Here is a 13156-nt window from a genome sequence, read left to right as displayed (position 1 = left end):
TTTGGTCCTCTGGATAATAGCTTTACAGGTAAGGCAAGTTGGAGAGTTTTTCCTGCTTGTACAGACTGGATGCCTTGGTGCAGTAAAGATGGGCTAGGGGGTCTTCAACTTCCACGTTTGTGATTGCAGCCCATTTTAGATGTGCTGATAGTTATTCACAAATGAGAGCTGTTTGGTGGCCTTTGTGAATGCATTTCCAGGAACATCTCCCACTGGTTCTTGGCAGAATATGTACCTACATCACCAAAAAAACCAATGTCATTAATCGACATTGTAATTAATGTAATGTAATGACAATGTAATTAATTTACATTAATTGAGTCACTTCCTGGTCAGGCATTGGCAGACTCAGTGGATAGGTTGGAGATTCAGTGAGCCGCAGGAACTGAGAGGGTTTTGACCCTAAAAATGGTCCTTCCAGGGCACTTCTCGGTTACGTTAGCAAGAAGTGTCAAGTAAGTGAAGCTTGCACCAACACTTCCCGTGCAGTACAAAGGAAGACTTTGGATTGCAGGGTTGTCCATATGGTACCTTCCACCACCACTAAACAAATGTAAACACTAGCGAACAGTTCACAGAGTCCTGAGCGAGAGGAGATAACTCCTTCTATGAGCTAGTATCAGAGGTCTCAGCTCCTTCCAGACATTGACATACTTGTATTTCTTCCAGCTTTGCTCGGTCACCAAGGCATAGCATGGAAGCCACTGCCAAATTTGATTTCAATGCCTCTGGAGAGGATGAACTGAGTTTCCGTACTGGGGACGTTCTGAAGGTAAGTGCAGCATGAGACCTCAGCAAAGGAAAACCGTTTAACCATGTAAGCCCCACCAGATTCCACTGTGCCAGTGCCTCCATTCATAATATAGGCCAGCCCAGATGTCCAGATTGTGGTCCAGATGCCACTAGTGTTCCATAGAGGACTTGCTGCAGGTCCATGGAGTGATCGCTAGTTACATAGTGCTTGCCATCCTTCTTATTTCCAGCTGTTAGAGTGCCATGAAAGATGGCTAAAATAGATTAAGTAACTTTTCTGATATTACTTTTTCCTGTAAGGAATGACTGTAGTTGCCATAGGGATATTATATATTGTAAATGGGAGGGGAAGTATCCACAAGGTAATGTCTGTATGAAAAAGTATAAAAAACTTTAAGAACCCTGGAGCTAGTCTATTATACAACACCCCCTTCGAAAATGAAGGAGCAGAGGAATGCTAGCGCAGGAGTGGGAAGAAGTGGAGGGTACATATCAGACATACAGAGCGTGAAACACAGCCTATTCAGTCTTTGTATTTGTTATGGTGGAACTGTTTGTGTTATCAGCAATGAGGGTGAACCCACACAACCCCACATAATGTTTTACCCACTCTTCAATCTATGACACCTTGCATCATAGTCACTCTGCTAGAGGTGAAGATGCCTGAACACGACTCACATTGGCACTCGCCAACTATTCTCCTTAACTGGCCAAAAGGAGCATTGTTGAGAAGGGAGATGTAACCACTCAGTTCTGCCCATGCACCTTTGTATTGTCCTGCAGCCCCCCTTGCTATGCCAGTCAATTTCAATCTATGAATTCTGATCTCCCCTCTCAGCTTTCCTTAGGTTCAGATTCCCATTTTCACTTTATTCTCCCGGTCATCCGTGGCAGAACACAGCGCCACAGGGTTCAGGCAGTGCAGGGAATCCCACAATGGAGTCGGGAGCCCTGTAGCAGGGGGGTCCACCAGCGCAGGGAGCTCTGGTGGCGCAGCCAGGAGTGCAGCAGGGGCTTAGGCAACACAGGGTGCTTTGCGGCGCAGCTAGGAGCCCTGTGTCAGGGGACTCAGGTGTTGCAGCTGGAAAGTCACAGGGCTGAGGGGTCCAGCCAGGACTGGCATCACAGCTGGCTGAAGGCAGTGGGGACCAGTGGTGCCAGAAGCAGAGTTGGCAGGTAACAGGGGACTTCCCCTGGTCTGGCAAATTCCCTTGTTTGGGACTGTCCAGATCCCAAAGGTGCCAGACCATGGAGGTCCAACCTGTAGAAAGGCAGAGATTGCCCTCTCATTGTACCCCTCTCTCTCTGAGCTGACGCAATTCCTGAGCAACCAAGAGTGAAAGATATGCTAAATCAAAGTGTGTAAGAGCGTATGTACACCCCCAACCCCCACCCCCAGCTGTCCTCCCTACTCTGCCTGTGCAACCTGCTGGGGTTTATCTATCTGATTGGCAAAGGAGATAAGGTAAACAGTATTGATGTGGAGATTAAATGAACAGGAAGCGCGAGGCCCTGAACCAGCAAACGACAGGAGGAAATCCACCACCCCACCACCCTTTTTCTGAGAGACCAACACAGGGGGGCCTACCCTCTGCATACCAAAAGCTTGCAGGTGGATTGCACCGGAAACCTAGCTACCAGCACAGCAGTCTCCAGACAGGAGGAGAGAAGGGTTGCTGATATGCAGAGAAAAAGCGCTGCATCCCATTTGGTTTGCTTGGAGCAGAACAAAGGGACTTTAAATTGGGAATCAACTGGCAATAAACCAGGGGATCCTCAACTACCCATTCAGAAATCCTTAGCTGCCTGTTGCCTTCCTTTGCACAGGTGGAAGGGTAACACCAGAGGCAAGGCAGTGGAGAATCAGTCCCAGAGGTCTCAATACTGTCAACCCCAAATGTTACAAAATATGGCTTTACATTTTTTAAATTATATATTTTTAAAACTTTGTTTTGCCTTCTGTTTCCTGAGCCTCTCTGGGTTATGTGTCGAGCTTTTCTCTTCAACCATAAGAGCTAGGAACTTCCTTTTTATTGAGAGAGAGAGAGAGAGAGAAAAGCTGAGATACTCATGTGTGCATTTGCCTCCTAGAGCTGAAATTTGAAGAAAAACACCAAATACCACAAAGCTTGCAATAAAATCATAGCCGCATCTGGCAACACTACTAGCTATACACCACTTGTTCCCTTGCCTCCATCTTCCAGCCATGTCAGGGGCACAGTGGTGTGGAGGCAGAGCATGATACAGTCAGTAGAATGTCCCTATGGACCATCCCAGCCGGTGATAGTAGGCATAACCCTGAGGATGTGCCTATTTGCATTAGAAGCTGGCCCTCTGGCATCCACAGAATCTAGGGAAAGCAGAAAACTGGCTTTGAGCCATATTTGCCTCCTCCCTTTAACTGTCCTGGTGTGAGCTCTGCACAGCTGAAGAGTCGCAACCTAATCCTAACACATGCAATGATGCCCAGTAACACATTCAAACACATACACCCCCTCCTCCATTGCTATATAGTTTCAGAGCTTTTTCATCTCTTGTCAGATTAGAACACCCCAGAGCAAACCATTAAAAACAACACAAAGAACTTTTTAAAACCCCACTAAGTCCTTCACAGCAAATTCCTTCATCACATAAGCATGAGAGCTGTGCAGTGTGCATCTCCCAGCCGCCTCGATATTTATTCAGGAATACAGATAAACTAACAAGCAGTCCCTCTAATTCCTCCATGTCATCCTCATTGCTTTATTTGCTCTGAACTGGGGGGGGAAATCGGGCAGGGGTTGTTATGGGATTCCAGGACTCAGTATGAGAGAACCCAATTTGGTCTGCTTTTATCCTGCAAAAAAATTCCATTCTCTCTCTCTTTTACCAGTAACTTCTCCTTCTGATTACTTTTCTCAAGGAGGTTCAATCATTCATTCTGTCTCTCTGCTGCAGATTTTAAGCTCCCAGGAAGAGTGGTACAGAGCCGAGCTGAGAAGTCACGAGGGGTATGTCCCCAAGAACTTCATAAATATTCACATTCCCATGTAAGTACAACAGGGATTGTGTGCAATTCCTCTGAAAATTTCAGAGAATTTTTCCATGGGTGTGTATGTGCAATTATGGCAGCATGTATACCCAGTTAGCATAGGGATAAATAGGAGTACAACAGAGGCAGGCTGTGGTGAGGTGAGGTGAGTGCCATACATACTTGAACCTCCAAGATGTATACATGACATGGATTCTCTACACAGGTTGCTATATTTCAAGTCCTCAAAAAGAGGACACTACCAGGAATGCCAGGAGGGGAATCTAGGGTGGCATACAACAGCCATCACTTTCCAGCTGTCTGCTCTGAACGCAGTGCCACCACCACCACCACCAGCACAGAAGTAAGGGCAGCAATACCATGCCACCCTTGCTTCTGCACTGATGCTACTGGTGTCATTGCCTTCAGAGATGGGCTACTGGCCAGCAGCCGCCACTCACTGACTGCCTAGATCAAAATCACAGACATTTGTTCAGATTTCCAAAACCTACCAGGGCAGAGCTCAGAGGACCAAAAAAAAAAAGTCCTATCCAGGAAAACCTGGATGTATGGTAACCTTATCTCTACATGTTCAAGCAGTGCCTTCCACGTCCACACTGCAGTTTTTTAGCAGTATAGTGTCCTATACTGCCTCTCCCCTGCTGGAGCCTTTCCCATAAGAACGGCCATACTGGCTCAGACCAGTGGTCCATCTAGCCCACTATACTATCTTTTAACAATAGCCAATGCCAGGTGCATCAAAGGGAATGAACAGGACAGGCAACCATTGAGAGAGTCATCTCTTGTCATCCACTCCTCTGGCAAACAAAGGCTAGGGACACTCAGTACATGATGTTGCATCCCTGCCCATCCTGTCTAATAGCCATTGATGGACCTATCCTCCAGGAAATTATCTAGTTCTTTTTTGAACCCTGTTACAATCCTGGCCTTCACAACATCCTCTGGCAAGGAGTTCCACAAGTTGACTGTGAACTGTGTGAAAAAAAATACTTCTTTTGTTCATTTTGTTTGTCTGCTTCCTATTAATTTCACTGGGTGACCCCTAATTTTTGTATTGTATAAAGGAGTAATAACATTTCCTTGTTCACTTTCTCCTCACCAGTTATGATTTCATAGATCTCTTTCTTATCCCTCCTCTTTAGCAGTCTGGTTTCCAAGCTAAAAAGTCATAGTCTTTTTAATCTCTCCTTATATGGAAGTTATTCCATATCCTTAATTATTTATGTTGCCCTTCTCTGTACCTTTTCTAATTCCAATATATCTTTTTTGAGATGGAGCAAACAGAACTGCATGTAGTTCAAGATGTGGGTGTACCATGGATTTATCTTGAGGCCACATGATATTTTCTGACTTGTTATCTATCCCTTTCCTAATGATTCCAAACTTTCTGTTAGCTCCAGGATGGGCAAATACTGGGCCCCAGGCCAGATTCAGTGTGCTAGGGTTAGCTCCTGGTGAGCTTCCATTGCTATATTCACCTGCACAACTGCAGGTAGCTGTAATCGCAGCTCCTGTTAGCCATGGACCACTGTTCCGAGCCAATTGAAGCTGCAGGAAGTGCTGTCCCAGTCGGTGCTGCTTCCCGTCACTCCCATTGGCTGAGAATGGCGATCCGCATCCAATGGGAGCTGAAATTGCTGGTACCTACATCCATGCAGGTAAATATAGCAACGGCAGCCCACCAGGAATTAATCCTGGCAAACAACCACCATGTTATCGCCCACCCCTGTGTTAGCTTTTTTGTCTGCCACTGCACACTGAGCAGATGTTTTCAGACAGATATCCACAATGACTCTTTCTTGCGTGGTAACAGGTAATTTAGACCCCCATCATTTTGTATGGATAGTTGGGATTACGGTTTCCAGTGTTCACACTGTTGCATTTATCTACATTGAATTTCATTTGCCATTTTGTTGCCCAGTCACCCAGGCCATAGGCTCTCACAACAGTGTGCACCTACACACCAGGGGAAAATGTGATGCAGACTGCTTTTCACTGTAGCTATGAAGGTAGAGCCTGTACTCTAAATGCCTGCTATAAATACAGACATAGTTGCTCTGTGTGTGTCAGCGCCTCCTCTCTCATGCTTTCTTAGAATGTGGTACAATTTAAGGCAGCTAGGGGTTCTGGTAAAATGCCACCCAGCAGCCCCATCAATACACCTTAATCTAGGATGAAAACAAGTAGCTGACTAGTCAATTAACTGATAAGCCTGGCCTTATCAGTTAATCTAGTTGACTCCTCGCATTTCTCCACCCCTACCCCCTTGCAGCCTCTGTATCAGAGGCAGCAAGGGTGGGGAGTAAGCAGGAGCCGGTGCTGTGAGGAGCGGGTTTAAAAGCTCCCCACCAGGCCCAGGCCCAGGCCCACTGCAGGCAGGGGCTGCTGCAGCAAAGCACTCGCTGTCCACAACGATGCCAGTGCTGGCCACAGACAGAGGCTACTTCAGGGCAGCAGCCCCTGTCCTCTCTCTGTATCAGAGGCAGCAGTTCAGAACAGCAGGCAGCCAGTCTGTGAGGGGAGCTGGTTTTTAAACTGACTCCCCTCATAGACCAGCTCCCACCTGGCACCTCGCCCTGCTGCCTCTGTATCAGGGGGCTCCCCAGGAATGGGGTCAGAGCACACTGGCTGCTGGCCCCACTCCCGAAGACTATACAATAGTCAACTAGCCACTAAGAAGTAATGCGGTTAGTTGACTATTCAGTTAACCAATAGCTAACATCCCTACCTTAATCCTGCCCTGCAAAATTCCCTGCTATTTTAGTCCTGACAGCCCCCAAACTCTTGTCACTCTCAGGTGATTTCCTTGTTACTGTTGCTCACAAGAGTGTTGCTAGGATGTGGTAGGAAGTATGTTTCTTGCTCTCCTTGGACAATAGAGTTGTTAATGATACAGCGTCTTGAGAACAGTGACACACACCAGGTAGAAGAGGAAGACTAGGGGCTTTCTCTCTCTAAATAGTGTGCAGGAAGGTAATAACTCTCCCTCTAAGTCCCATTGTTAATATCATCCTCACCCATGAGTTTCATTGTATCCACTAGAGGTCGGTGTGATGCTACATGAGAAGCAATATCTATAGACTCTTTGGTCTAAACATCAATGGTCAGTGATGATAGAGTAGGTCCATGTCATCCACACCCTGTCAACTTTTCCTGCTCTTTTCAAGTACCTGCTTTCAAAGCAGAGACTAGGCTCTAGAGCACAAAGAGAGATGTCCTTCGCACACAACTCTCCACTGTGATGAAACCTATCCTTTAAATAGTAACCTATCCTTTAAATTGGCTTCTGAACCCAATGACTAGAAGATAACTAATGTAACGCCAATATTTACAAAGGGCTCTAGAGGCGATCCCGGCAATTACAGACCAGTAAGTCTAACATCAGTACCGGGCAAATTAGTTGAAACAATAGTAAAGAATAAAATGGACACATAGAAGACACATAATTTGTTGGGGGAAAGTCAACATGGTTTCTGTAAAGGAAAATCATGTCTTACTAATCTATTAGAGTTCTTTGAAGGGGTCAACAAACATGTGGACAAGGGGATCCAGTAGATATAGTGTACTTAGATTTCCAGAAAACCTTGGACAAAGTCCCTCACCAAAGGCTCTTACATAAATTAAGTTGTCATGGGATAAGAGGGAAGATCCTTTCATGGGCTGAAAACTGGTTAAAAGACAGGAAACAAAGGGCAGGAACAAATGGTAAAATTTCAGAATGGAGAGGGGTAACTAGTTGTGTTCCCCAAGGGTCAGTCCTAGGACAAATCCTGTTCAACTTATTCATAAATAATCTGGAGAAAGGGGTAAACAGTGAGGTGGCAAAGTTTGCAGACAATACTAAGCTGCTCAAGATAGTTAAGACCAAAGCAGATTGTGAAGAACTTCAAAAAGATCTCACAAAACTAAGTGATTGGGCAACAAAATGGCAAATGAAATGTAATATGGATAAATGTAAAGTAATGCACATTGGAAAAAATAACTCCAACTATTCATACAATATGATGGGAACTAATTTAGCTACAACTAATCAGGAAAGAGATCTTGGAGTCATCATGGATAGTTCTCTGAAGACGTAGTGTGCAGCGGCAGTCAAAGAAGCAAGTAGGATGTTAGGAATTATTAAAAAAGGGATAGAGAATAAGACAGAAAACATCTTATTGCCCTTCAATAAATCCATGGTATGTCCACATCTTGAATACTGCATATAGATGTGGTCTACTCATTTCAAAAAAGATATACTGGCATTAGAGAAGGTTCAGAGAAGGCCAACTAAAATGATTAGGGGTTTGGAACGGATCCCATATGAGGAGAGATTAAAGAGACTAAGACTTTACAGCTTGGAAAAGAGGAGACTAAGGGGGCATATGATAGAGATCTATAAAATCATGAGTGGTGTGGAGAAAGTGAATAAGGAAAGTTATTTACTTGTTCCCATAATATAAGAACAAGGGGCCACCAAATGAAATTAATGGGCAGCAGGTTTAAAACAAATAAATGGAAGTTCTTCTTCACACAGCGCATAGTCAACCTGTGGAACTCCTTGCCTGAGCCTGAGGGTTAGGACTATAACAGGGTTTAAAAGAGAACTAGATACATTCATGGAGGTTAAGTCCATTAATGGCTATTTGCCAGGATGGGTAAGAAATGGTGTCCCGAGCTTCTGTTAGTCAGAGGGTGGAGATGGATGGCAGGAGAGAGATCGCTTGATCAGTACCCGTTCGGTTCACTCCCTCTGGGGCATCTGGCATTGGCCACTGTCAGCAGACAGGATACTGGGCTGGATGGACCTTTGGTCTGTCCCGGTACGGCCCTTCTTATGTTCTTATGTGATGCGGCATCAAGTTCAAGGGAAGGAAGATGGAAAAGGCTGCATTTTCAGAAAGGATTTCCATGGATCTAAATCCATAGCAAAATGCACTAGCCCGGTATGCTAAATACTACTCTGCAATGGATTTTCAATCCTTCTCTTTAGATTCACAGAAATCCTCCCTGAAGCTATAGGCCCTCAGCCCTGCCGCTTCCAAAGTGCCGCAGCATTGCAGGAGAAGGGAAAAGCCTTCAGCATCCTCACACTGCCAAGTGTATTGCCAGCTAAGATTTTGTTGTTGTTTTTATTTGCCTATTATTGCTCTGGCACAGATATTAGAATTGCTGCTCCCGTGGGTACTGGAGGGATTGTTCTCTCAGGGAAAGCCTGTGCACCACTGCCCTTATTTGGATGGAAGTTAGAAGACCTTTTTGCCGTGTTGCCAGCCTCACGGGAAAAATTTGGATCCTCCAAAAAACCATGAGATTGACCCAAAAGTCATGATATTTACATATCTATATCTGTATATTGTGTGTTTTGGTCTGTCTTTGATTTCTGAACTCCCCCTCCCCATCGCCAGGGAGTGTGTGACAATGTTGCCCATGCTCTCAAAGGGTATGTCTACACTACAAAGTTAGTTCGAACTAACTGGCGTTAGTTCGAACTAACTTTCATAGGCGCTACACTAGCGCTCCGTTAGTTCGAACTTAATTCGAACTAACGGAGCGCTTAGTTCGAACTAGGTAATCCTCATTCCACGAGGATTAAGCATAGTTCGAAATTACTAGTTCGAATTAAAGGCTGTGTAGACCCTTAATTCGAACTAGTGGGAGGCTAGCCCTCCCCAGGTTTCCCTAGTGGCCACTCTGGCCAACACCAGGGAAACTCGTCTGCCCCCCTCCCAGCCCCGGACCCCTTAAAGGGGCACGGGCTGGCTACGGTGCCCCTGCCAGGTACAAGCCTGCCAGCACCCAGCCAGCAGACCCTGCACCTGGCACAGATCGAGCCACCCACCCGATGCCCCCCAGCCCTCCCCCTCTTCCCGGGACCAGGCTGGCGGCTCCCGGGAGCTTGCCCGGGACCGCAAGAAGCGGGCACCCGCCTGGGCTAGTGCGGACATCATGGACCTCGTCCACGATCTCCGCACTAGGCACAGGAAAGTGGCCGGCTAGGGCAGGAGAGCTGCCAGCCTGGCCACCCAGGAGCAGGTATGCATGAAAACCAAGGGGGTCCACTGAGACCCCCGACCCTGAGCCCTGAGCTTACAATGGCCGTCCTGGGTCAGACCAAAGGTCCATCTAGCCCAGTAGCCTGTCTGCCGACAACGGCCAACCCTAGGAACCCTGGAGGGGATGGACCGAAGACAGTGACCAAGCCATTTGTCTCGTGCCATCCCTCTCCAGCCTTCCACAAACCTTGGGCAGGGACACCACTCCTACCCCTGGCTAATAGCACTCCATGGACCCAACCTCCATGACTTGATCTCACTTCCCTTTAAACTCTGTTCTAGTTCTAGCCTTCACAGCCTCCTGCAGCAAGGAGTTCCACAGGTTGACTCTTTGCTTTGTGAAGAACAACTTTCTGTTACTAGTTTGAAGCCTGCTACCCATTCCTTTACTTTGGTGTCCTCTTCTCCTTCTTTATGGGAACTAATGAAGAACTTTTCTGTATGCACCCTCTCCACCCAATTCCTGCATTTAGAGACCTCTATCCTGTCCCCCCTCCGTCTCCTCTTTTCTAAGCTGAAAAGTCCCAGTCTCTTTAGCCTCTCTTCATATGGGACCTGTTCCCAACCCCTGATCATTTTAGTTGCCCTCCCCTCTCCCAGCCTCTCTCTTCCCCTCTCCCACCTCTTTTTCCCAGTCTCCCCCAGTTTTGTTCAATAAAGACAGATTCCATTTTTGAACACAATTGTCCTTTATTTTGTACATCAAGAAAAGGGTCTAGGGAAGGGTAAGTGGAAGGAGGTGAGGGAGGAATGGGGTACGAGCCCCCGATGGGGAGGACTGGGCTGGCTCTGCGGGCTTTTGGGGTGGAAGCTCTCCTGCAGCCCCCCAATTGCCCCCTCTCCCGAGATGGCAGCCTGCGACAAGTGCAGCCAGGCTGATGGCCGAGTGGTGTGATGTGCTCATTGTGGGTACTGCGGGCACTCCAAGCCAGGACTGCTTTGCAAGTGGGGCACCCCTGAGAACTCTGTCCGGGGTGGGGGTCGGGACCCTTTAAGCGCAGCCCTCGGCTAGCCTGAGACAGCATCTCCACGCTCTAAGTCCTCCTCTGATGCCCTGCCGGCACTGCTTCCGGCCATCCGTAAGCCTGGTTCAGGGTCCACTTAATGTGGACATGCTAGTTCGAATTAGCAAAACGCTAATTCGAACTAGTTTTTAGTTCTAGACGCGTTAGTTCGAATTAGCTTAGTTCGAATTAACTAATTTGATCTAAGTTAGTTCAAATTAGCGCTGTAGTGTAGACGTACCCAAACAGATTAGCAGGGGCCAAAGTCTCCTTATCTAAAAGAGCTCTTACTTCCATATCTGCCAGTCCACTGCCCAGCAATTCTTCTCCCACCCCCGTCAGTTGTGCCCTCCATCAGTTCATTTTCATCCCATCAATTCAGATCCCCTCTGTTCAGCCCATCCAGATCCATACCCCTGTAAGCTTAGTCCCTTCCAACCTCACTTCTCCTCCTCCTGGAAGGGGGGTACAGAATCATCCTGAGCTGCTGGCAGCTTCTTCACCCTTCTCCTCCCTCCCCTCCCATGTGAATGGTTTCATATTGCAATGAGGAGGTAGAAAGAGCATTTCCTGTAGCAGCTTTGATCAGATGCTCTCTCCCAGGAGGCAGGCAAGTGGGGGCAAGCAGCCATTTGGAAGGCTTAAATTCTTCTGAGGTCTGGAGCTTCTCAGGTCATTGCCAGACTGCTTCCAGTCCCAGACAAAATTATATCACTGGTGGAAAAAATCCTGAGAGTTGGTGATACCCAATGTGTGTTGTTGTGTGTGAATTCCACCAGCCAGACTTGCTCTGTTAGCTCAGCCAGCAATTACGGGGCTGCATTTTTGGCACCCAGGTTCTCTCCTTCCATACTGTATGTACAGGATTTGCTGGGGTGTACATGTCACAGGCTGTTACGCTAGCAGCTTTTCCTGGCACACTTGGAGCAGTGGAATCAGACCATTCATTATGCATCTCACATAGTAATTACGTCCTCACTAACCTTTCCCTCACACACACAGAGCATGTAGCAGCTGGGCCGAAACATTTCCACTTTGATTCTTTTCTGAGTCGCAGCAGTTGCACATTTTGAAAGTTGTTCAGGTTGGGCACTGCGAAGGAGAAGGAAGTTGGTCTTCATAAAGGATCATTTTCTCCATCTTTGTTTCTATAAATCATACTTTGAGAAAATGCTCTGTTAAAAGGAGACAATCATTCAGAACGCTCTAGTCCTTTTTGCTTCTCCTTCCCCTACCTATGCTCATTCCAAATTCACCTCTCACCTCTTCCCTTCTTTTCTCTCATGCACTTTCTTTATTCATATGCATGTGATTTATTTCCCTTGACAGCTGGTTTAATGAAGGGATATCCCGCCATGAAGCAGAGAACTTACTCATGAGCAAAGAAATTGGCTCTTTTATCATCCGAGCCAGCCAGAACTCCCCTGGTGACTTCTCCATCTCCGTCAGGTACCTGCTATTTACTGTGTCTTCCTACCTTAGTTTGGGTTAATACCACTGTCCCTAGCATCCCCTTAACAGGATGGCATTGTCTAGGGAAGATTGCATGGCCCCAGTCAATGGAATCAGTGAGGCATCTGCTTCTTGAATGTGTCTTCTTCCATTCAATTGACAGCAAATACCCTATCCCAAAATCACAACCCCCACTGGACTGGACCATTTGAAGCAGAGCAGAAAACATTCTGTTGGCCATTTCCCACAATGCAAAACATGGACCTTTCAGGCATGTTTTTTGCATGATGGCTTGAGTTACCAGTCAAGAATGCTGTTTAATACCCATTAAGAGGTGACTTACGCCACCGATTTATTTCACGTAGGCCACTGAGCAGCCACCAGAGGGAAAAGACTTTCAGTTGCTGTGGACCAAATTGCATGAGAACCAGCAGCTTCACAACTACGATCATAAAAATATGTCGTGTTTACGTAGCACTCTGAATACTGACATGCTGTATGAACATTGACTGATAAATCAAAAAGACTCCGCTGCCTCAGGCCTCTTACACCCTACGCTTGTTTCCCTTTTCAGCCACTTACCTCTAGTCTGGCCATTCTCAACTTTTGTTTCAAACCCAGCACTGCCCCCTCCTGTGTGAACCCAGCATGGCACTGGGACTGCAGATGTTTCTTCAGAGGTAATCCACTGTTCCACTAGGTGCTGGTGGACATTATGCAACAAGAACAAAGGAGTAAATCTCAGTCCTTTGCCCCAATTTGTCTAGGGATTAACCTGAGGAAAAATACCTTAGGTAAGGTTATAACCTTGTAGCATACTTTCCTTCAAGTCCATGCAGGTCCAGTTGTGAATGGGGCATCATGCTGCTGTCTCATCC

At 46.7% G+C, this 13156-nt stretch overlaps 1 protein-coding gene across 9 annotated transcripts in view; it reads left to right on the top strand.

Annotated features, from left to right (window-relative positions):
- The window catches only part of GRAP2 (GRB2 related adaptor protein 2), a 161763-nt gene that overhangs the window by 132585 nt on the left and 16022 nt on the right, over positions 1 to 13156 (top strand). For all 9 annotated transcript variants that reach the window (XR_012905947.1, XM_075936443.1, XM_075936414.1 and 6 more), the window contains 3 exons: positions 670 to 772; positions 3691 to 3782; positions 12156 to 12275. Coding sequence is in view for 8 of the 9 variants with exons in the window: in XM_075936409.1 (XP_075792524.1) it covers positions 670 to 772; positions 3691 to 3782; positions 12156 to 12275 (315 nt within the window). In the remaining variant the exon portion in view is untranslated. The remainder of the gene's footprint in view (positions 1 to 669; positions 773 to 3690; positions 3783 to 12155; positions 12276 to 13156) is intronic.

Source organism: Pelodiscus sinensis, chromosome 1 (genome assembly GCF_049634645.1).
Source record: "Pelodiscus sinensis isolate JC-2024 chromosome 1, ASM4963464v1, whole genome shotgun sequence".
NCBI lineage: Eukaryota > Metazoa > Chordata > Testudines > Trionychidae > Pelodiscus > Pelodiscus sinensis.
This window is presented reverse-complemented; position numbering and strand designations above follow the sequence as displayed.